Source organism: Brugia malayi, assembly GCF_000002995.4.
Source record: "Brugia malayi strain FR3 genome assembly, contig: Bm_v4_Chr2_contig_001, whole genome shotgun sequence".
In the NCBI taxonomy this organism is placed as follows: Eukaryota; Metazoa; Nematoda; class Chromadorea; order Rhabditida; family Onchocercidae; genus Brugia; species Brugia malayi.
Window position 1 is genome coordinate 12,042,573 of NW_025062476.1, and position 25,495 is coordinate 12,068,067.

At 27.9% G+C, this 25,495-nt stretch overlaps 4 protein-coding genes across 4 annotated transcripts; 2 read left to right on the forward strand and 2 right to left on the reverse strand.

Annotated features, from left to right (window-relative positions):
• Positions 1 to 68: 68 nt before the first annotated feature.
• Positions 69 to 2,619, reverse strand: Bm14004 (conserved hypothetical protein,hypothetical protein; the record flags this gene model as incomplete). The annotated part of the gene is made up of 6 exons (XM_043079320.1): positions 69 to 329; positions 955 to 1,081; positions 1,380 to 1,522; positions 1,693 to 1,873; positions 2,024 to 2,152; positions 2,432 to 2,619. 6 exons carry the CDS (start codon positions 2,617 to 2,619, stop codon positions 69 to 71), a joined length of 1,029 nt encoding a protein of 342 aa, XP_042935254.1.
• A 716-nt stretch (positions 2,620 to 3,335) lies between these two features.
• Bma-mrpl-28 (conserved hypothetical protein,hypothetical protein) lies at positions 3,336 to 5,504 on the reverse strand (the record flags this gene model as incomplete). The annotated part of the gene is made up of 6 exons (XM_043079321.1): positions 3,336 to 3,543; positions 3,800 to 3,964; positions 4,200 to 4,384; positions 4,465 to 4,572; positions 4,913 to 5,005; positions 5,334 to 5,504. The coding sequence occupies 6 exons, from the start codon at positions 5,502 to 5,504 to the stop codon at positions 3,336 to 3,338; spliced, it is 930 nt and encodes a 309-aa protein (XP_042935255.1).
• Positions 5,505 to 7,595: 2,091 nt separating this feature from the next.
• On the forward strand, positions 7,596 to 14,370 carry Bma-mks-3 (MGC26979 protein, putative; the record flags this gene model as incomplete). Its single annotated transcript, XM_043079322.1, has 12 exons — positions 7,596 to 7,836; positions 8,591 to 8,817; positions 9,058 to 9,305; positions 9,593 to 10,148; positions 10,286 to 10,485; positions 10,638 to 10,818; positions 11,055 to 11,254; positions 11,652 to 11,797; positions 12,061 to 12,341; positions 12,837 to 13,028; positions 13,280 to 13,425; positions 14,142 to 14,370. The coding sequence occupies 12 exons, from the start codon at positions 7,596 to 7,598 to the stop codon at positions 14,368 to 14,370; spliced, it is 2,847 nt and encodes a 948-aa protein (XP_042935256.1).
• A 2,512-nt stretch (positions 14,371 to 16,882) lies between these two features.
• Positions 16,883 to 25,261, forward strand: Bma-aka-1 (FYVE zinc finger family protein; the record flags this gene model as incomplete). The annotated part of the gene is made up of 20 exons (XM_043079323.1): positions 16,883 to 17,063; positions 17,233 to 17,432; positions 17,886 to 17,978; positions 18,271 to 18,332; positions 18,427 to 18,881; positions 19,025 to 19,266; positions 19,501 to 19,635; positions 19,985 to 20,091; positions 20,320 to 20,572; positions 20,743 to 21,028; positions 21,468 to 21,592; positions 21,754 to 21,924; positions 22,151 to 22,277; positions 22,601 to 22,794; positions 23,192 to 23,339; positions 23,395 to 23,471; positions 23,755 to 23,937; positions 24,217 to 24,443; positions 24,878 to 24,989; positions 25,166 to 25,261. 20 exons carry the CDS (start codon positions 16,883 to 16,885, stop codon positions 25,259 to 25,261), a joined length of 3,474 nt encoding a protein of 1,157 aa, XP_042935257.1.
• Between the last annotated feature and the right edge of the window lie 234 nt (positions 25,262 to 25,495).

Genomic DNA, 25,495 nt, shown 5'->3' on the forward strand with positions numbered 1-25,495 from the left:
ACATATCTTTACATATCCTTTAAAAAAAGAAAGAAAAATAACTTAACTACCATTTCCATTATTTTAAATTAATTATTACTATTCATAAGCTCACTATTAATATTTTTCATTGTTTGAACATTAATCGTTTCCGCTACGATATCACTAGCATTTTCAGTTGTATTATCTTTCTGCCTTTCAATATTATCATTATTTTTCATATTTCCCTGACATTTACTACTATCAATGATACCTTTTCTTCTTGGAATCACATCAAAAAATGACTTCTTCCATGACTGATTTTCCGTGTAGCGTAATAAAATTTCAAAAACTTGATTAACCGTTAGTACCTGAAACAAGCAACAGTAAAATTTACATTCACATATATATTGAATATACTAGGAAATTTTAGAATTTTCTTTTTATAAGTGAATATAATTTTCTAGTAGCCAAAAAAAAAAAACATTTTTTCTCAACTTATGTTATAGGGAGAAAAGTTTTTTTTTTCTTTTTTTTTTTACAAAAATTATTGTGAATGTTGCATAGCAATTCATATTAAGAAATTAAATGAAAGTTTCCATCATTTAATGAACTGATTGCCATTCAACATAATGCAATTTGCAATTTGCATGATTGTTTTTTGCAATTGCATATTGAACATGCCAAAATGCAAGTCAATAATATATCATTCATGATATTAGCCATCTTGTTACTTTATTTGTTTCAATAGATGAAATTGCATTCCCATAATGCTAATTATTTTAATTTTGCAATAATATTACTATTTTTATTTCCATTCTTCAACAACACTTTAAAAAAAAAAAAAAAACACTACAATACTATTATCAATGAAATTTATAGAAATATTATCATAAAATGACATTCTTTCAAAAGAGATATGATTAAAAATATTGTAATATCAATTATCATTGATAAATATTTTTTAAGAAGATATAAGTGATAAAATTTAATCACCTTTCGTGTTTGTAACATAATATATTCAGCAATAGGTAATCGAGCATGCGCATATCCTTTTTCTGTTGCTAATTTTAAGCAATGTCCTTTGAGAGAATTGTGATCTAACAAACCACCAATCACATACCTAAATATTTTTCTATTCAAATAAGTAGCAAAAATTAAACAAGAGTTAAAATATTTAAAAATTTAAATTTCCAAAAATTACCAAAAGAGGAAATGGAAATGAAATGAGTGTCAAAATTAAATGCATATTCAAATTTTTCTTGTCATCGGAAAATTTTAAATATACAGCTGTTATTAGGAGTGAATTTAATTGGATGAAGATATTTTTTGGTATTTGATTAAATCTACAGTAATAAAAAGGAAGATTAAAATTATGGAATGTATAAACAGTGCAAAATAAAAAGACATTACAAACCTACACTTTTGAACTATCAAGTTTTTGCAATGAATTTTCTGAATCTGCTGTCAGATAGACAATGTCATCTTTTTCAAATACCACATCAAGAGGTTTTTCTTCAAATACCACATCCCAGTGATGATTGTTTGGGTTATCAAAAAATAGCTGAAAAATAAAATTTTCATTTCAAATCATCACAAAAGCAAACTATAAAATTTTTGTAAAGAAAGAAAATTCTACCTTTAAAAAAAAATATATTTTAAAGAAGATAGAGATCTTAATAATATTTTTTTTAATATTTAACAATGAAATGAAACAAATAAATAAACAAAAACTTTGTTCTGAGGACCAGAAAAGCCAACAACGCTGAATTGCAAAGGATTTTTAGCTCGACGATTTACAGCATATGCATGAGATAGCTGAACAAAAAGATGACGAATATCTTTTGGTCGCATCAGTGATTCAAACTGCATATCAATAGCAACTCGTTGCTTACAATTTGAATTTTCCATTCGGCTATAAGAACAAATTATATTAAACCATGAAATTTAAAAAAAAAAACAAACAAAAATTTTACAAAGAAATTATAGATAAAATAAAATTGCAACAGTTCAAAAATATTGCCACAAAAATTTAAGAAATAATTTTTTAGCTAAATTTTATTACCTTATACGTGATCGTTTAGGTATTACACAACCAGCTTCACGTTCCGCAGCACGTTTCATTTTTTTTCTCATTCTTTCTCTAGCACGCCTATCTTTTCTGTGCGATAATTTTTCTTGCTCTTTTTTCAATCTGAAAAAAAAATAAAATAAAATAAAAAAGAAAGGAATCAATCAATACTATAATATCCACGAAAGTATAAATGATTAAATGTAGTAAAATACATTTATTCGAAATATATTAAGAGAGAGGAGATTAATCAAAATTACATATAATATAATATAATATGTAGCATAATATTTGCAACAATGAAATAATCTTAAATTTCACTATGTTGAAAACAAAAATAAGAAAGTCCTCAAACAATATGAACGAAACATCTAAAATTCTTCATGTAAAACTCAAACTAACTTTCTCATCTGTTTCTTAGACAGACATTTATCCATATGAGTGATATTTCCTTCATTTGAAATTTGATCAACATTCACATCATTACTTTCCACCTGTTGTTTTATAGCATTTTCACTCAGCCGTAATTCCTCTTTTCCAATAACTGTTTCCGATTTGCCTTCCAATATATAACTTTCTGAATTAGCCATTCAGTGCAACCTATGAATGTAATTAAAACCAAATTAAGGAAATACTAAATACGCAACTCATCAAAAAAAAAAAGAAATGATAGCAACAATTAGTACTAGCTGTTTGTTTACTACTACTCTATTTATTACCATTTATCACTCTCCCATTGCCTTCTCCTTCTTATTTTTTGCCCTAAAAATTGAAAAATTTCTAAAAACTCCAATATTCTAAACATAACAAAAATTTTCAATTACTAACAATTAGAAATGCTGTAAAGAAAGACTTGAAGGACAAGCAGAACATAGATATGAAGAAAAAAAGCAATGATTTGTTGAATTACTCTAAAGCATATGTGACTGAAATTATTTATTCTCTTTCTTCCTCTCTCTCTTTAAAACTTTTAATTTTTGAGGAAATATTGATGCATAAGGACTTGAAATATAAAACAATAGTAAATAAAGTTACAACGTCCATAATAAAAGTAAGATCAATAGTGTAAAAAATAATAAAATTAAGAAATTCTAACATTAATCATTAATAATCCTAATTACTTCAACAATTCCAAACAAAAAGCACTTTTACCACAAAATTTCTACAACTGCATAAACTTCCTACCACTGTTTGAAGTTATTTACAAATATCATCCACAAAGATAATGATAATGTTACACGTACATTAATAAAATCACAATCAACAATTAACAATCGATATCAATACAATCAATGCAAATTTTAAATCAATTTACTAATTTTCTCAACCGTTGTGTTGCTATTTGTATTATTTTCCTTGTTTTTTGACCAATAACTGATTCTGATTCCAATTCCTTGATTATTTTATCATGATCAGGATTCTCTTCACCACTTGCCAATCGTTTAACTAGATCAAGCTCAAATTTATACTTTTCTGGAACCGGTTTGATACTTTCTTCAATTTCCTGTTGTTTCCTGAAAATGGCATTCATCGTATGCATAGCTAATTTAACGTTAGTACAGGTTTGCTTTCTATATTAAAACAAATTTAAATTGTACAGAAAAACCAGAACACAAAAAAAGCAAACATTAAAAATATGCATATTTAACCCTGTTTTCTGTTTTCTTAAAAACAAACATCGAACACTAAATAAATTCGAAATGCACCAACATATCCATTTCAGTTCCAAATTATAACTCACTAACAACGATATTTATACATATATCAAACCTGCATGCTTCGTTTAAATCTAAACCAATCCAGTCGGCTTCTTCTAATGGTATTACAAACTGCGCATATTTCTCCTTTATATAATTGTGCCGCTCTGGATCATTTGGATAATAAGTACCTTTCGCCAAAACAAGAAGAATTTCACGCTTTAATTTATTGCCAAGCCTAGAGAATATTTTTTTGTGTTAAAAAAAAAAAAAAAAAAAAAAAAAAAAATTGAAAAAAATTGGTGGAAGGAATTCAAAATGCTGAAATTATGATTATTGTAAAAGTGGATAAGTGAACTTGAAAAATCACAATTTACTCATTTATAACAATTCATGATTGAAAAATATTAAATTACGATTATTAAATTTGGTTAATACTAACAGTTGTGATTTTTAAACAGAAGAAATCATACTTTGACGCAATATCAATTTCGGGAGTTTCTAACAAATATAAATCAAGCCCAAAATGCTGGTCAATTAGACGACATGTGCGCTCCGTCATGGTAATTTTCATATGCTTGTCTAGAACTTCTGAATATGCAACAACTTTTTTCAAACTCGGAAAGAAAAAATGCGGCACCCAATGCCTTGGTAAAATCTGAAATATAAATTTATTAATTAAGCAGCAGAATGAATTTATTCAATATCATTTTAAATTTTCTAACCAATTGATGTTACCTTCTTTCTAGTATAGGGACGCGATTCTATATAACCTTTCACCACTGTTTCACCACCCCATAATCCTTTATCAGCTTCTGGTGGATGAAAGCCAATTATCGGGTAATCCTGTAATGTGTCATGTATAATGCCAAATCTGATGCTAATGAAAAAATTTTTGAAAATTTGGATACCAATAAGTTTCTTAAAGGATCTCCTATAGAAATCTCAGAATCTAGGGAAAATAAGTTGACGAGAAAGTTTAAAAAGTTTAAAAACTAAGTGCTTCAAAACCAAGTGAAAAGATTTTGAAAATCGTTCAATTTTGTTTTCCTTACATTCTCAATTTTACCATATCACTCATTAGAAGCATAAATTTAAATCGCGTAAATTAAGATCAAATGAAAAAAGAAAAATGCATGCTGAATTTTCATAATTTACAATTAACAAACATTATGCAGCAACTAACCTCAGTTTCTATCATTATACGACGTTTAGCATCCCATTCATATCTGGATGTTGGTTTCCGATAATGTACAGGTTTCGCTTCACTAAGTACAAACTGCAAACAATAAAAAATAAATCATAATCTGAACAACCTAACTACAGAGTATTTTATAACATAATATTTCATTTTGGAAAAGTATTAAAATAAAAATATATATATATATATATGTGCAAAATTAAGCATTTTTTCTACCTACGCATTTTCATCTGCATTATCTATTTTATTTAACAAATTCATGAATTTTACTAACACATCAAATTTTTGCTTAAGTATAATGAAGATCACATTAATTTGTTCATTCTCATACTTATGGATACCATTTCACTACCTCTATTTCAAATAAATTTAATAAGTTTTTCTCAAATCAAACACAAAATCATACCTCCCAGTATCGTTTCTTATAATGATAAGGTAAACGATGTACAATAGAATCTTTATTGTCCCAAATCTCCTTATTTCGTCGTATACGCTCTGCACGGTCCCAAGTAATTATCGGAAGTGGTGCCAAATTGGTTACAGCTTTCAAATTTTTTACCAAACATGAAGTTGTCATTGTTACCCTGAAATTTCATCGTTTTTTCTTGTATAAAATAATCAAACGTAGAAATCGTTCAAACCAGGAGAAAAAATTTGTCAGAATAAAAAAAAAAAAAACCTATTTTAGATGATAAATGAAACATAATCCGTAATACCTTCTATTAAGACATTTTCTATTTTTAATTTTTTTTTTTTTTTAAATATGATTTTTCTTCAAAACTTCATATACTGATGAAATTACGTGTTATGTCGTATACGCTTAAATTCTATAGTCATTCTGATGAAATTACGTGTCATGTAAACGTGTATAATAATTGCGATGAAATTATATCTCAATTTGCATACACGAAATTTCTACAGCCATTCTGATAAAATCACGTGTCACGTGGTACACGTATAATCTCATTTCTTATCAAAACTCTACACATAAACTTTATAAGTTTAAAAATAATTGATAAAAATGCAACAAATAAAAATAACATCGAAGTCAATCGCAACTCGTACGTATACCACTACGTCTTCAATTTCTCATATTTTGACGTTTATTTTGCTATTTTTTCTCAATCTTTGTCGTCTCTTCTATAATAACGATATTTTGTTTCTGTTTTTTTCTCTCTCATGATTTGCTAAAAATAATATTCATAACTGATTTCTGTATTAATTTTACTATTATTCATAACTAATTTGCTATTATTCCAAATGATATTTATTTCTTATCATTTATATCAATATTTTTTCAATGTTATCAGTAACAAAAAAAAAATTTTTCTAACTTTTAATACAGTAAGTAATAATATTCTTGTTAATTCTTATCAGTTTTTACAATCTGTAATCATTAATTAATAATTTATCTTAAATATTTCTATTCTCTCTCTTTGTCTACGCTTTATTATATAATCTTTGACAGTAATAATGATCGTAGTATTTCATTTATCTTTTTAATTTTTTTAATCTATGTTTCATCTTTTATTTGTTTATTCTTTTCTTTTTTTTCCTCTCATTCTCTGTTATAACTGTAATCCATTATTATTTCAATATTCTCTCACACTTTCTGTCATTCAGGTATGCTACCATTAAGATTTTCCATAAAAAATTAAAATTAAAAATTAAACACTGCTTTATTGACACCTTAACATTGTCATAATTTGCTTGTTTAGAACAACAAATGCATATCATATGTTAATCTTATCATAAGTACTTCAACTGATAACACTTCATATACTGATTAGTTTATCAGTAGGAAATTACTGACCATACATTAAATATGATCAATTTATTATCAAATTAAGCCACACTTGATAAAAATATTTTAAATAAAATTACATTAATTATACTGAATGCTTCATTTGTATGGAATTTAACATATTTACAAAGCAGTCTTGAAATTTATATCTTATTATAAAAAATACTTTATCTTGTTATCGAATTTGATATTTGTCAAAATAGTAATATTTCAATTAATTTGACATATTAGATAATTAAAGTTAATTGAATTTTATAGCAAAATAATATTAGCAGTTACTTTCATTTATTTATTTTTCTTTAAAATCTAAAAAAAAAATCCCATCAATTTTTCAAATACATATTTTAATATAATGATATATTTTAAGATTTTCACAATAATAAATGATTGCACAATAATAAATTAATTATCTTTTGAAATAAAACCAATTTCAAAACATTTTCTTCTTTTTTTCGAGATGGAAATGGGACAATTTATCAACTTTATGCATGCACATCAATGAATTTAATTATATTATTTAATAATTGAATACTTCATTTGTTAAGATTGATTCGGAAATGCACGGATACGTTGCCAAGGTAACTAAAATGAGAATTTCTGTAGTTTTCCGCGAAAGTATATTACTATTGCAACGATGCATCATTATCACTAAAATCATAATTTTCTGTTGATTTTATCATAAAACTGATCATTTGAAATCATTATTCTGTATCCATTATCATTATTCATGTACTGTTGTGCATATTTATATTAATTATTAAAATTCTTACTAATCCAATCTGCTGCTTATAATTTGTACTAATTCCCTCTGAAGTATCATTTTTATTACTATTAACTACTATCACCGGATCAAAAGTAATTTCGATGATTGATTTATTACTTCCGCTATTTTTCACGCACGTGATATATTCAGCACATGTACCACTGCTATTTAATTATATTACACCGCATAACTGCTCTAATACTACTGCTTATTTTGACTCATTAAATTTTCAATGTCGCAATTGTAACGGAGATAGCATTGCTAGTTTCAATCATTTATACTGTATCTGTCCATCAGGAACCATCCAAATTTCTGATGGTACCTGTCAAAAATGTCAACAAGGTAAGTGTAATTTTTGCTTTATATTGTATTAAAAAAATATATATATATATCGAACAAATTGAAAAATGTATGCAAGTAATCTATTGATACGGTATTTGCATGCAAGTAATCTATTGAGACGGTATTTGCATTGCAAGTAATCTATTGATACGGTATTTGCATTGCAAGTAATCTATTGATACGGTATTTGCATTGCAAGTAATCTATTGATACGGTATTTGCATGCAAGTAATCTATTGAGACGGTATTTGCATTGCAAGTAATCTATTGATACGGTATTTGCATTGCAAGTAATCTATTGATACGGTATTTGCATTGCAAGTAATCTATTGATACGGTATTTGCATGCAAGTAATCTATTGAGACGGTATTTGCATTGCAAGTAATCTATTGATACGGTATTTGCATTGCAAGTAATCTATTGATACGGTATTTGCATGCAAGTAATCTATTGAGACGGTATTTGCATTGCAAGTAATCTATTGATACGGTGTTTGCATTGCAAGTAATCTATTGATACGGTGTTTGCATTGCAAGTAATCTATTGATACGGTATTTGCATTGCAAGTAATCTATTGATACGGTATTTGCATTGCAAGTAATCTATTGATACGGTATTTGCATTGCAAATAATCTATTGAGACGGTATTTGCATTGCAAGTAATCTATTGATACGGTGCTTGCATTGCAAATAATTTATTAATAAATTTTTCACGTTTGATATTTACGCAAAAATTGTTACAATTTATTGAAGGGAAAAAAGTTAGCAGCGATGGTCACTTTTGCATTGATTGTTCAATGACAAAAACTGAAACTCAATGTTCTTTGTGTCCATTTCGACATTTCATGCAAAGAACAATATCATCTAATGGTACTATAATGACAGAAACTTGTGCAAAGTGTCCTGCTAATAACAAAGTTTCTACTTACGGTGATACTTGCATACCGTGTCTTAAAACAGACGATAACTGTGAATGTCAGGTACCATTTCGTTTTAAAACTATGCAAATTTGACAAAGAAAAAAAAAAAGAAAAAAACATTTCTTGAAACATTCTTTGTTCTATTAATAATTTTTTTTCTTACAAAATCTTCGTTTTCCAATATAAAATTACAAAACTCTTCAAATATCTTTAGGATTATAATAACGAAATGACGCAATATTTAATTTCAATTTATTTTAAAAATTTCTGAACTATTCCAAAATTGTGACTTTTTTTTAGGATGATGAAACATGTAAAAAAGTTGAAGAGAATAAAATGTTTGTAATGATTGAACTTGAAAATGGGTCACAGGAGAGTTCCACCTATATAGCCAAGAATATCAGAAGAGCGACAAAAGGTTGTTCAAATGGCAATACACAAGCTTGTCAGCATTTAGCAAACATTTGTGTACTGCAAAATTATCGCATGCAAACAGCTTCGGCATGTACGGAATTCGAAAAAATTGCTAATTCTATGATTTATAAACGGTAATTCAACAAATTCAACAGTTGATAATAATTTACATTTTATCAGAATTTTCAAATGAGTTAATCTCCTTTTTTTTTTCTGTTGTATAAAATAACTTCGAACTTTAAAAATTTTTAGATGTTTTAATAATTTTGAACTGAAATATTTGCATAAAATCTATCACAAACTAGATTAACATTACTCTACTTTTATTAATCATTAATTAAATATTGCGATGAATTTTTAGAATAATAAAAAAAAAAATAATAATAAAGCAATTTAAAAATAAAAAGTTTATAATTTTTAGGAATAATGGATTATTAACTACACCAATCTTATTTTATCACAATAGCGAAGCATCGATTGAACTATCACGTGAAACTGCTATATCAGCAAGTTTCAGTTTCAACATAAATCATCCAAATTCATTTTTAGAAATTATTCTAATTCAATATGCTCTAAATGGTACCTTCATTGGAATGAAAACACTGAGTGAAAGTAATCTGAATATTTGCTCACAGCAAAAGAATAAATTTCACTTTGGAACATTTTATCAAATGCAATGTTTCATTCAACTTCAACATTTACTGCATCTTTCTGGTGGTCAACCTATTTTTAGCGATTTATTTATTGCATTCTTGAATAAATCTGGTCAAAAACAAATGTATGCTGTACCAATTTTAAATGAAAATATACGATTACATGGTGAATTTGTAAATCGTTTAACGCCAGATGAATTTTCTAATTCAAAATGGATCCTCACTCGACGATTATATTTTGTTGATTCAATTTCGCTGGACACTGCACAAAATTCAGCTATTATTCGTTATCCGGAAAAAATCGATATTAGAGTACAGATACAGGTTCTGAAATTTTTTAAAATGCTATTATTTTTGTAATTTTTATGCATTAAGAATGAATAGGGAATTAAATTTTAATTTCTAGAAACATTCAAATTCCGTTATAAAAAGAGAACTGAAAAAGATTTGGCCTAATTTAGTCTCGAAAAAATGGCCAAATAATGCCTGCATATGTACGAATCCGACATGCCGAAATACAGCGTAATCCGGAAAAGCAACTTTTAGTAGAATTTGCTATTACTTATCATACGAATGAATCACAATTCTTCCTATACATCGAAATTGCACTATTCGCCTTTGCCGTCTTATCATTCATTTTTGCTGCTATACGAGCTTACAGGTATCATTGCTATCCATTTAACAAATTTAACATTTAATCAATAACTTTAAAGAAAAAGAGTAATTAATAATTTTTATAATAATATTTAATCTTTTTTATTGAAATGCAAATTATTGGCACAATTAGTGTGATGTAATATCGAATAATTTTAGTTGGGGAAAACGTTCTGGAAAAATGATTATCGATGGTGCTACGCTTATCAAACTAATATTATTTGAATGTGAAATTTTAAGCGATGTATTTTTATTTGTTATTTTAACACCAACTCTGTTCACTGTTTTTGCATATAAAATGCAACAAATACCACAATATGTAATATTTAACAGCAAACAGGTAAGAATTTTTCCTTTTTTAAATATTTTCTTAAAAAAGAAAAAAAAGAAAGCTTAGTTTAGATTGACTATATTATAATTTACTTTATCAATAAAGTTTTAAAACTTAGTATGAAATTTAAAATTTGTTTGAAAGTGAAACTTTTATAAAGTTATAGTAGCGTCCTAAACTTCAAATGTAAACCATAATGACATCTGACCTTTCACAAAATGAATGAATTTTTTTTTTTCTTCAAGGAAGAGATATTACTAACATACATATTAGTAACAACGGTACTTAAATTGATCACTTTACTACACTGCAATGCTCATTTAATTCTTACCAAAACATTCTTCATCGACTGGGAACGACCTCATGTGACCTTTAAAACAAACAACAAAGCACCTGTCTCATCTGATGTCAGAGAGGATGTGGACATCGCTCAACCTGTTATATGGTATGACATGATATAGTTAATTTAATTTAAGTTATTGTCTCAGATTCGATTTCTTTCAAATTAACTCAGTCTTATTTCATTTTTAAAAATTTTATAACCTCATTATTTATGAAAAAAAGAAGATCATACTCATAATACATTACATATTTATATTATATTTTATATTCTTATATCATATTATCATCCAACGGTTATTCTATTTTACTACAATTCTTTCTATATTCGTGATTATTATTATCATTACTATTATTATTATTGTTATTATTTATAATTATTACTATGAAATTATTATTTTTTATTCTCTCTGACTTATTGCAATTATTTGATTAATTATAATTAGCTGAAGTTTTGAAATAATAGCAAAATTTGAGAAAAAAAAAAAATGTTTGATTTTAAGGCGAACATATCTCGTAGCAAATGAATGGAACGAATTACAAGACTATCGTAAAACTAGTGTCGGTTTACAGATGATCACTATGATTGCACTACTCAATTGGTTAAAACTTGAAAATTGGGCAGCTATTACACCTGGATTAAGTACTAGTAATATTTACATGTTGTTTAAATTTTTAAATTTTAATTTCTATTCCAAAAAAAAGTAGTGAAATTTGAAGTAGGATGCAATTATAAATGTTTAAATTTTAAGTACATAGTATAAAAGACAAGAATAAACATGTTTTCTTTCCTAATAAAATGCGAGGAAAAAAAAAAAAAAAGAATTATTAAATTACTTAAAAATTTTTCAATTTTACAAAAAATGTTAAGTTTGAAAATTTCTAAAAATCTATCAAAATAATAAATTTCAGATATTCCAGTATCCACAAAGAGTACAACATTAAGTGAATTGGCTATTATCAGTAGTATATACTTAACAGTATCAGTAATTCAATGGATTTTTCGTGTTACAATTGTTGAGCAACTCTTTCTTGATCCATTTCACAATATGATCGATCTTTGTTCTATTTCAAATATTAGCATTCTTGCGCTTACGCATCCATTGCACGGATACTACATACACGGACGTTCGGTGCATGATCAAGCTGATACTGATATGATTAGAATGAATCAGTATTTACACAGAGAGCGAGTAATACACCCTTTTTTTCTTTTTTTTTGAATTGCATAAAATTAGAAATTTTGTAAATAAGATGAAATAATGTCATGCTATATGCATGTTTGCATGCTTATTACACGTTTATCACACGTCTATTACACGTTAAATATCAGCCATTAATATGCAAAATTATACACGTTTGAATCAATTGATTAACATAAAGATAGAAATTTTGTAAATAAGATGAAATAATGTCATGCTATATGCATGTTTGCATGCTTATTACACGTTTATCACACGTCTATTACACGTTAAATATCAGCCATTAATATGCAAAATTATACACGTTTGAATCAATTGATTAACATAAAGATAGAAATTTTGTAAATAAGATGAAATAATGTTATGCTATATGCATGTTTGAATGCTTATTACACGTCTATTAGACGTTCACACGTTTATTTAGATATTAATTATTAATATGCAAAATTATTTACATTCATATTATTGAAAAATGATTTCTCACAGGAAAATTTATGTGGTACACGTGGTTTGGAAGCAGGTAGTGGACTTCAGACTTACATCGTTAATTTACCAAAAGCATTTCGTGAACAATTTGATGCTGCATCACAGGTATTGGAAAATGATATAGAACAATTGGATAAGCATACTGCTGATCATTTTGATGCTACAACAACTAATATACAAAAAATTGCTAAGGTATTATATGTTGTATAATTAATATATGAAAATGATAGTATTATGATTGATAGATAGCATATGTAAAGAAATTACAAGTTCATAAGAAATGCAATATTAGAAATATTTTAATTTTTATCAACAATATTTGAAATGGAATATTTTATACAAATAAGTGAGAAGTAATACAAATGATGTGCAAATAAATTAAATTAATAAGCATAGTTAGAATTGAAAACAGAATTGAAAAAGAAAAGATTTGCATATTTTAGGGACATGAACAGTTAAATAATTTTTTAATAAAATTTATTGAACATAACAATCCACAAGCGGATTATATTATTAACGATACATCGTTACCTGAATTGTTATGTGATATTGAATTCACTGATTCATCACATGTGGGCAATTTTATAAGGTTAGAGTAATATGCATATTTAATTAATCAATAACATTCGAAATTTTGACGAGAATAATGGATTAATTGAGATTAAGTTTTTGAGTCTTTTTTGTACTTTTAAGTTTTCACTTCTTTGAATAATTAAGTTTAAAAAACTTAAGTTTTTTTTTTAGGGATAGTAAATAAACAGGTATGTATGAGTAGATGAAGATTATGGTAGAATGTACGGAAAGGTTACTGTAAATGAAGTGATTTCTGCTACGGTAGGTTACTATTAGATGTATTTAGTAAGTTAAAGTAAACTTTAGAAAAGTAAGCGTTATGAATAATCTTCTTTCAGTCTTTGTCAAATAATAATTTAGTAAATTGAAATTGTTAAATCGATATATGAGAAAATGTAGTGCAAGTTTGGAGACACAAAATGCATAGTTTGAAAGATTATTAGGAATGCGATTACGAATTAGAAATTACAATTAATTAGGTTTATTAGAAATATAATTCCATGAAATTTTTATTTTTATATAATCTGAAAATTTAATCAGAACCATCCAAAAAAAATAAAATAAAAATTCAAATTCAAATTAAAATCATAAATATTTAAAAAATCATGACCTAAGTTGGAAAAAAAAATCATAATCAAAAAAAAAAGACAAGACCAAAAAATGAATAATAATTATTATAACAATAATAACAACTCAAAATTTGATTGGTAATTAATTTATTTAATTTTGCAGAGATAAATCAGAAATAGCGTACAGTGCAGCGTTTATTTATGGAAACGAATGGGTTTATTTGTCGTTTGAATTATCGCTATTTTGTAGTGTATATATCTTCACAAGAAGTTATACATGTTCAGCTTTTATCACTTATATCATATCAGTTATTAGCCGAAAACTTGTCTCAACTTTTTTCACTAATCATCTAATTAAAAGTAGTTTTGTTGATCATCGATTCTTATTTTGATCATCTCCTTATTTATATTATTGCTAACAGTATGGATTATGTTTTTGTCCATAAATATAATAGCAAAATTATTGATAAAATCATGTGTTACTATTCAGAATTTCTGTAATATAAAAAAAATGCTAAAATATTGAAGTTGAATTTGTCTGCTCTTAAAAGCATTTAAGAATTTTTAAAATTTTTATAGGATATAAAAATTTCATGCAAAATTTCGAAATTAATGTTACATGTAAAGTGATAAATCATATAATTGAGTAGCCGAAATGAAATCACATGCTAAAGCAAAATTCAATATTTTATCTGAGAAATTATGAAAAGACAGTAAACATTGAAATTGGAAAGTCGTAGTTGCTTTCTTAAAATTTGTATGTTTTTTTTTTTTTTTTTTTTTTTTTTTTTTTTTTTTTAAATAAAGCATTCAGGGAAGGAGCTTAAAAGTTTCAATATATATTTTAGTTTGAAATTTTCGATCGAAAAATTTAGCAATTCTTTTTATTTAGAATGCTGCAAATGAATGCGTATTGGGTAACTCAAATTCAGAATATTGATAAATCTAATGGAGGAATTTAATTCAGATTCAAATTGCAGAATATTTGAAATAAAATTTTTAGAAAAATTTCGAAGATACAAAATGAAGTTTCATTTCACTACTATCTAATTATACAATACTTTTAAGCTAAAATAATTTTATAACTGGTAATTTGTACAACTTCGATGATGAGATTAATAAAGTGGAAGTTTAGTAAATTTATGAGATTTTCACACTAGCTGGAATTCTTTTTTTTTCAATTTCAGTTCTTTAAGTAATTCAAATTATTGTTATTTCTTGAAAGTTCATCAGTTATAAAGAATAGAATAAAACCTAAATGAAATATTTGGCCGTATTCATTGTAGCTTATTGCAGTAAAGCATTTATAATCGTTCAATAATTTGATATTTCAAAAAAAAAAAAAAAAAAAAAAAAAAACAAATTGAAATGTTTTAAGATTTTTTCGTTCTTTTTCTTTTCTTTATTCACAATTTTTGTGTTGAATGGTTATATGATTTGCAAAAATAAATATAAGAAATAAAATTAAACGATCACAATTCCAAACAATTTGATAATTTTGCAAGTACAGTTTTCATTATTTACTTTTCAGCAGATTTGTTCATTTTAGTCCATTTTAATTCGTTTTTCATTTTTGAAACGAATTGGAATAATTCATTGGATGGCACAGTCCATGGAACGGAATATAGAAAAAACAGACTACAGAAAAATTTTTTAATGTCAAATTTACTTTTGGAAATTGTCGAAATTATGTAACGGTTCAAATTATGTAACGAAATTATGTAACTATTTAAATTTGTAATTAAAATTAATTTTATGGCCAAAAATTAATTGAAATCATTAATAATTGCAAATATTATTAATTTTTACATTGTAAGGTTGCTTCAAAGTTAATTTATTAAACTTTCTTTTTGCATAGATTACCAAATATCCGTGACAGCAATTTTGCAGATGAAGTTCAATGCAGATAAAATAATTAATTAAGTTCAAAATATGTATTCCATAGAATGGAGTAGTTTATGGAACGGAATAGTCCATGGAACGGAATAGTTCATAGAACGGAATAATTCGTAGAACGGAATAGTCCATAGAACGGAATAGTTCATAGAACGGAATAGTTCATAGAACGGAACAGTCTATAGAACGGAATAGTTCATAGAACGGAATAGTCCATAGAACGGAATAGTCCATAGAACGGAATAGTTCATAGAACGGAATAGTCCATAGAACGGAATAGTTCATAGAACGGAACAGTCTATAGAATGGAATAATCTATGGATCGGAACAGTCCATTTTTGGATTAAATTACAACGTTCCGTTTTTTATTAATTATATTTATTTTATAAATGACATCAATGTATCATTGTAGATAATATGCAACGTTTCTATTAAAAAATCCCAATCATTCCTTTTGTTTGAGAGAAGACGAAGAACTATCGAAACAGAAATTTCTTTTTAATTTTATTTTCTAAATTGGTATGTTAAATAATAAATGAAATAGGCGGAACAGTTTGTGGCGAAGTGTCCCTGCGGGGATTCCTTTCATGGTTTACTCATAATCGGTGGTTGTTTATGCCAGCTGATATCGGAGAGTCCGGAATTCTGAACTTAATACTATCGGTTACATTCTAATCGAGATTAGATTGACCTAGATAGCACTTTGATTTTTTTGGCAGAGTCACTGGTTTTCATCGATTTTAGAAATTACTTATTACTAACTTCTCCAGTAAAGATTAACATATGTCTCTTAATTTATATCTTATCAAATCTTTCGTTTCCTATTTATCTTATTGCAATAAGTCGATTAACTTCTCATTTAATCTCCTCCGTTGGTATGTAAACATTATTGTTTGAATAAAAATTTTAATGAATTACGATAATTTTTAGTGCGAATTTTGTTTTGGACAAAGATCGGCATAGTGTTTATCAATTTTTCACAACATTTAATCATATGAATTCTTCAAAATGGACGTAATACCAGATATGGATGACTTATTGAATGAACTGGAAGCAGCTGAAACAACCCAAAAGCTGAAATATAATGCGAATGACCCGGTAATAAACCCTAAAGTTGCCCTCTTAGCTTCTTCGAATGATTTTATTGATAAGCAAAATGGCATTCATATCCTGCATAACGATCACATTGGTACGTTCATTATTGTTGGGATGTTTCACTGTCATATCATAAAAGTGTTTGAAAATTTTTAGAATAACCCGAAAACACAAGGAAATATTGCGAATGGCATTAAAAATGATAGATGATAAGTTAATCAGTTGATCATATAAGCTTCTTAAAGAACTTTGAAATATTTCAGATGAAGTCAGCAATGATGCCGAAGCTACAAGCGTTTTGTCTGATATTATCACTTCTTTATCATCGAATGAAAATAGGAGTTTGCAACACAGTATGGAGGCAAACGATGTTATTGAAGATGTTACTGAAGTTCTGAAGGATTCAACAAATGAAAGGTCAATTTCGGCGGACACTGCTGAATGTAAGAAAGATGGAACGGAAGTTAGTTTTGCATTTCATTATGCATTTTGCGCGAAATAATCTATAGTAAAAATTATGGTGATACTTCGACTGTTCCAACTTAAAGCTTTGAATGCAGTAAGTAAGTTTTGTATTTTAGCATGCCCGAAAAGTAAGAAACGTATGATTAAGGTGGAAGGCTCGAATGCAATGAATACATCTGGCAGTTTTGGATTTTAATAAAAATAGGAAAAGCAAGTTTTTTAAGCAAAAAATGGATTGGTGACTAAGATTGTTTGTACACATTTCAGTATTCTCGCATCTATTCATGTCGTTACGTAGGTACAAATTGTTATGCAAGATTTATCGGATTTATTCAAGATTATCTTATTTATTTTGTGCCTGAATAGCTCGAATTTTTCGTTTTAGAAAAACTACACAACTTTGTCCAATTTACCCAATTTGTTTCGACGAAACTTATTTCTTTTATTTTAGACTATATTGTCGAATCACTCGAGCTCATATTCTAGTGTTATTCTGAATGAATATAGATATAGAGAAACTAATTCTGGCGAACTCTTTAATAAAGTATGACTTTTAAGTTCTTTGATTTCCTGAACTATTTGTTATGGTTTGTAGTTTTTGATTATTTGATTGGGGAAAAGAAATTAGTCATGTGGGTTATCATCTGATGACGAATGTTGGGAGATCTTAAACTTTGTTCCGTATTTGAACGTATTGTTAGCACCATGAGAACATTTTTAAAGACGCTCGAAAGTCATTCTTTTTCTTTGCTTGAACAGAGCACTTTACGAATAAAGTAGTTGGGAAAATTTTAATTCTTTTAAAATAAATTCAGTTTTGTGAAAAAGATTTATAGGTTACGGATGAAGTGGACAGGATAGCTGAACGATACGCTGAAATGGAACACTATTTGAACAGGTAAAATTATTAGATATGATTCGACTATATTAAATCTTAATGAATGTAGTACTTTTTACATCTCTTGTTATTGATTATGAGCGCTGTATTATAGTTGTGACACGAACGACACTTCTATAAATATTTCGGAGCAGTCTGATAGAGAAGTTCGATCCATATTTCCTGCAACGAAAGCGATTAAAGACGAAGTTATCAGTGTAGAAGAAGCAGATAGGAAATGTCTTTCTGATGAGCTAAATTCCGATAGGAATTTTCGATCAGCTTCTGAACTGGAAAACGAAACGAATCGAGGAGTAAAAAATACAGTCGTGGAAATGGCTGTCGAAGCCGTTATACCAGAATGTGAAGTAACCTTATGTACCGCCATTGATGAACAACCGGTCAATGAAGTGTCACGTGATACATCCGTAACTGCGGGTGAAGATTCAGGCTTAGATGATACGCAAGAAGACGTTAGCGTATGTATTAATGGCAGTACCACGTTAGTGGAACGTCCGTCATTATCGTCTTGTGCGCAGTCATCTATCACAGTAGGAAATATTGAAGAGAGTCAGTTATATCATTTTAAATCATTTCATAATGTCATTCCTTTAAAAGAAATTGTCAGTGCCTTAGCTTTTCTATCCTTGAAAGTTCAGATATAAAGTTTTAGAAGTTGGAAGTCTACTAATTAACACTGTTATATTTTTTAGTTATTAATGAAGTCGAAAAATCAAACAATGAAAATGATACAGAAAGGCGAGAAAATGATAATGAGGAAGAACAGCAATCAGAATTGGTAGAAGATAATAATGTTCATTCAGTGAATGAATGTGAAATACTAGCACCAATAGCTGATGAAGCGCAAGCTGTTTCCGTGGTTTCGAGCACGCATGATATATCATGCGATTCTGGCGTGAAATATTTGACTGAAAGCGAACGTCAACTTGGGAAGGCACGTAGAATTTTTCAAATTGTTGATTTTTTTTCCCAAATTAAGATTTAAAAGTTGTTGAGTAAAATTTTATGCAGTGCTACTTTTTTTTTTTTTTTTTTTGACGCAAACTATGAATCGTTAATTGTGACAGTTTTTGCAAATTTTTTGTGTAACATTTGTTAACGTACGATAGGCACTCATATGCATGGATATTTCTAAAATGTTAATTTTGAATGAAATTCTGTTTTTCAGAAGAAACCAATATGGATAAATGATAAAGAAACGTTATCATGCATGTTATGTTGCATTAAATTTACAGTTTTCGTTAGACGACATCATTGTAGATGTTGTGGTCGTGTCTTATGTGCTCGCTGTACCACTCAGAAGGTTATCTATCCTTATTATTAAATTATCAGTTTTGATCTGATTTCTAATGAATTTTTAACTTGCAAAAGTTTTTAATGGCAGATTTTTTGTTTTTGTGTCATTTTTGTCTTTGAGAGGATAAAAAAACAGTCATATGTTCGGGTACTGTGAAGTTACCGATATATGGAATGATATTTTTATTGTTGATCTTATTCATTATTTACCAACCAGTTCATTTCGACAGCTGGTGCCAGAATTATTAATATGCTATTAATATTCAATTATTAAACTTTTTTTTTTTTGCTATTTCTTATTTAGGTTTTATTTTGATGCATTTCATTTCTAACTAGGAAAAAAGCATAAATTTTAGTCACCATTATCATATGTAAATAATCCAAAAAAGGAATATCGAGTTTGTGATCCATGCTTCGAAACATTAAAACGTATTGAAGAGTCCGAAAAGAATACAAGAACGGGGTTAGTTTTCTTGATAAATGATGGAAGCACTAAATCAATAAGTGCGATATGTTACATAGATGAAACAGAAATGTGAAGAATCTTAAAAGTTATTTTTTCATGTTTTTCTTTGAAATTATCTTAGATATCTGTAAATTCATGAGGATTTGTTGCTAAATTTTTTAAAAAAATAAAAAGGTGAAAGAAGGATTTACTAATATAAGGGGATTCTGTGTCATTTCGTTACAGTGAATTAGCTGATATGAATGAATCTGGTCATTCATCAGATATTCCGGTTACAAAACCAGCGTTGAAAGTAAGAGAAAAATCAGAAAATATTATCAATACCAGTGATAATCAAGGTTCATTATCCAATGACGCAACACGTGGTAGCTCTTCAATAAAACGGAACGTTACATTCCGTGATGGTCTTCATCCAGGTTACAGTTCTAATGAAATTCAATCATCAACTACTGATATGGGTTCTTCAAAACCAAAGAAGGTATCTCTAAGTGAACTTTTCGAAGTTTGATTATAAAAAGGATTAATCCTTATTAAAATAAACTGCTGGAAATTTGATGGCTTTTATGGAATATTAATATCACTTTATATCATTTTCATTTTATTAACATCATTTTCTTTTCATTCCTTCTTTATACATAATTTATATAGCATGACTCGAGAAGACATGTATCACGACGTTTGCTTCAACTTCATGTCGCTGATGAATGTGTATGCCTTTTGCCTGATATTGACTTAACTTCTAATGTCAAGGAAACATCAGTTAATGGTAATCAACATGCAGCAGTCGGAAATAATTGTTTATATCTGCGAAGTAATAATGGTTCCATAATAGAATGTGATAATATTCAAGATTTAATCACTTCGTTGAAAAATTTCGAACCAGCTGAGGTGATGATTTTTCGGAATTTGTGGTGCATTATCAAGTTATGTAAATGTGAGTCTTATTTTCTTTTCATCTTTGAGATTTTTTACTTCAGTTGAACTCATTATTTACCACTTTTTTATGTTTTTAATGTAACACTTTTGTTTAGGATCTCTTTTCGCTTTATTTGGAAAAATGGTTTCTTATTTATTGCGTCTAGTCATTTAAAGTTCATTAAATATATATATATATATATTATATATATTTATTTTTTTTACATTAAATAGTATTAAATATTATTCCCGACTGCTAGTAGATTAATTTTTTGCTTTTGGGTTATATGGATTAGTCGGTTAATCAGCTAATCTTTACATTTTTGATTGTTTGCTCAATCCATCTTTTAGTCATTGTTCAAATTTCACACTTAATATTTAATTTAGTAATTGCAGCAGTAGTTTCCATTATCACACATTCTGATAAATTAAAAAAGAAAAAAAGTCAGGAATTTTAGATGAAAATAAAACTGTAATGTGTATTATATCAAGAGGAATGTCATTTGTTGGATTAGACGAAATTTTCCTTGCTTATTACTGTGATACGGAATTCTTCGAATTACCAATCGATTATCTATGGAGGGTGATGATTTTTCATACTTTCGTAATTGATATGCGTAGTGCAATATGAAATGAAAATGCATAAACAAAGTAAAATATTGAGTGCTGAATCAACGAGAGTGTAATGTTTGAGAATGATGACATCTCCATATTTCGATAATTGAATGGTTTAATTCTTTATAGATATACGAAATTTATCAGGATGCATTGTCCCCACGCAGTGAATCATCAGATGAAGAATTAGGAATACGTTTATCGCATAATCGTACTCCATCACTGAATCGAACAATCCGATTCTCAAATTCTGATAAACCGGTAGCACGCGATATACTTCTGTTTAGACCATCTGTTCAGGTTCTATCGTTGCTAGAATTCCTTCTTTTTTATTTTTGATGTTGAATTTTGCAATTTAATTATTGATCCGAACTATGCTTATCAATCTTTTAGGTATATAATGAAAACTTTTTGGTAACACACATTATAAGTTGTTGACATTTAAAGTATATTTGCTTATCAGAACTGTATCTTTTTTTTTTCTTTAATTGTAGATGGATTAGGATTTTAAAACAAGTTGTTTTAGACATTTGAAAATTTCTTAGTACCTTCTTCGTCATTTTTGGTTGCAACATTCATTTATCAGTGTGAGTCAATTTGGGCAACTGTGATACCACAACGACTGCTTTTTAGACTTGGTCTTCAAGCTTCATGTACGTCATTAGCAATGATTAGAATTCAATGATTTCATTTGATTCATTCAGATATAATTATTTATGAATCTTTTGATCATTCCTTCTAATCTTCAGTATTTCGGCCTATCACACATCCAATCTTTTTTTGGCTTGATTGAAACTTTATGATATATTTCTTATAACTCTTTTATTTTTGTTACTACGCAATTTCATAAATTAGTAAGATTGAATTTTATCGAAAACCATTCTTTCAAATTTTTGTAACTTTGTAGTTGGGAACTTGAGAAAACGAACCATTGTTGGACATTTTGTTAATACATACTTTGCCGTTGTTATTTCAGTTTACCCTACACCAATTATAAATGATTTGAACCGTGAACCGGTGTATAATTCAATATTTGATGCGAGTGTCTTGAAAATGTTCAATGATTTTCGAAATTGGCATTTTCAAATGCCTTTTATATTGGGTAGCACATTAACGGTACGAGATAACAGCGAGTCTATTCTAATTATTCCAACCTGGGCATTGGAAGAGGTTTGATTTATTTATCATTCAGCTCTTTTTATACTTTATTAGGTGTTTCTTGTCCAGCATTCTTTTTTTTGTACCATATAAAAAAAAATTACTCGAGAGAGATTCATACAAAAAAATCTCTATGTAGTTTAGATGACCACGTTGTTTTTGGGTAATATACTAACAATTGTTTCTTGTCTTTGCTATTTTTCTCCACATATGGTATTAACATAGGAAGTTTTTAAACTTATTGAGGTATTAATTTAGTTTTATTATTATTACTCGAGAGAGAGAGAGTGACTGGATATCGAACACTTGAAAATAGCAAATTGTGAAATAGCTCAAATATTAAGCACTTACTGTCTAATAAAGTGTGCAAGATTTTTGTAGGACTAGTCATTTATTAAATAATTTTCAGGTAATCAAGTTGATCAAAGGAAATAAAAATATGGTTGCATGGTGTCTTGATTTTAGTCCTGATGCTGATAGTTATCTTGTCTGCAAGCAAGATAATGCCGGTTGTTTCAACTCACAAATTTTCAGAAATGGCATCGGAAATCGAAAAGGTATTTGAAAGTTGCTTCATTTTTCCTCTAACTCTATAAATAACACATATTGCAGTAACTGGTGCTTCCTTTATTGTTATTGATGGAGCTTTGAAGGATGGTGGAGAACCACTTTCAGTGAATGTTTTAGAAGTAAGTTCATCTAATATGTTTTAGTTAATTAGTTAAATAGTTCAATTAAGGATTATCACTTATTTAGCAAGTTCTTGTTAAGTCTTTGTCTTGAACAATGTGACTTACAATTTACAGAATTAAACTTGTCTCTCTAATATGATCTTTAAATTTCACATCGTTTGGCTGCTCTAAAACCATTGCATAGCAAATATTTTGAATTTCCATCACTTATTCAAAATTCTTTTCATTTGCATTATCATCTTGCTCCTTGAATTAAATTTGTTTAAAGTAATTTTTTGAGGATGGTATGACAGTTCGTTTTCGATCGGATATAATGGAATCACTTATTGAAGCACTCTTGGTCGGGCAGGATTTTGAGCATGATTCACCGGCAATGAAATTTTCAGTGAAGTGGGATAATGATTCATACAGACAGCAGCCTATTGGTGGATTAATATCTCCAATTGATAATCGTTCATTAATTGTTTGTTGCTCTAATTTATTCAGCATATTATTATAATTTCATTTTTTAATATTTAATAGGTGTTTTAATTATTAATATTTGTACTACTCTAATACTTTAATATTAGTACAACAGGCATACTACATAGCATATTTTTTTGACGAACGTTTCTCTTAGAAAACATCTATCCGATATGTTTATCATGGCAAAAAAAAAAAAAATTGTTGAGTTATTACAGTGATAATATTTTATCTTGTATTTATTGAGATTTTCAGAAACTTTTGAGCTAAATAGTTATAGGGTTGTTATCAGTATGGTTTAAAAAAATCAAGAATTTTGCGATCATCACATCCAATACCGAATCAAATGTATTGGTCCCTTAGATTGGTCAGTGTGTACAATGTTGCAAAAGGTCGCTTCATCCAACGTGTCCAGTCAAAAGTTTTCAGTGTTAGTGAACAAGTTGTTGCGCAAATTGCAACAACATTAGCACCTTTCGCCACTGCTCTCATAGAAAATGATTTGAGGTTTTTATTTTGTTTTTCTTTCAGTTCTATTTCGGTTCTTGCAAAGATTAACAACATTCAATAAGTCGTAAGTACTGTCTAATAGTTTTGCAAAAGCTAGATTTGAATATTTATTTCATCGCACTGAGAATTAATGATAATAGTTGATTATATCTCGTTAATCAAAAATAGCAAGACAATCTTGAAAGCTTCAAATGAATGAAAATGAAACAGGAGGACATTGTCCTGTCCCCCTTATAAATTAATGAAGTCAAGGATCTTAATAATGAATGATGAAAATTAGTGGAATGGTTGAACTGATTGCGCAAGTTGCTGAACGATTATGGTATTTTATTAGTGAATGATACGATCCATAAAATGATCGAAACGGTTACATCATTAATAGATTGAATACTGTTTTTTTTTTTTTTTTTTCTTTCATAATTTTTTTTCAGGCATATCTTCTTTCGTATTCGTGTTACTACAGAAGATGCTGAATATAAGACACAACCTTGGCCTGGTATGCAAAAAGAATTTGCTGCATGGTTAGATTTCCTGGATTATCAGGTTTGTATTGATAATTAATTACAATTGTTACTAGCAAGTTAGTATTTCCATTATTTTAATAACATATATTAATTAAACTGATGAGCTATAGGAATATTTTTAAAGTTCAAATCATATTTTCTAAACATTGATGTTTATTTTCTCCCACGATGTTAATTATGCATTTATATTTACAGGTAGCACCAGGATTATTCACCGTTTGTTCATATGTAACACTTGGATTTCATGCTGAACTTCATATGGCTTTGATTTCTGTTCGGCCAAACCCATAATATTTGTACTTTTCTTTCAGCTCTGCTTGTATTATTATTCGATAGGTAACTGTGTAAGCAAATATCTATATTACTGAATAAATTATGTTGATGGTGATGTCGCTATGAGTAAATAGCTAGTTTGTCTCAAAAACTAGTTAAATTCCTGACAATTTTTGAAATTAATTAATTAGTTTCCGGTTCTAATTTACATTTCTTTCTCAAGATTTACTTGTTTGTTAATTTGTTTATTTT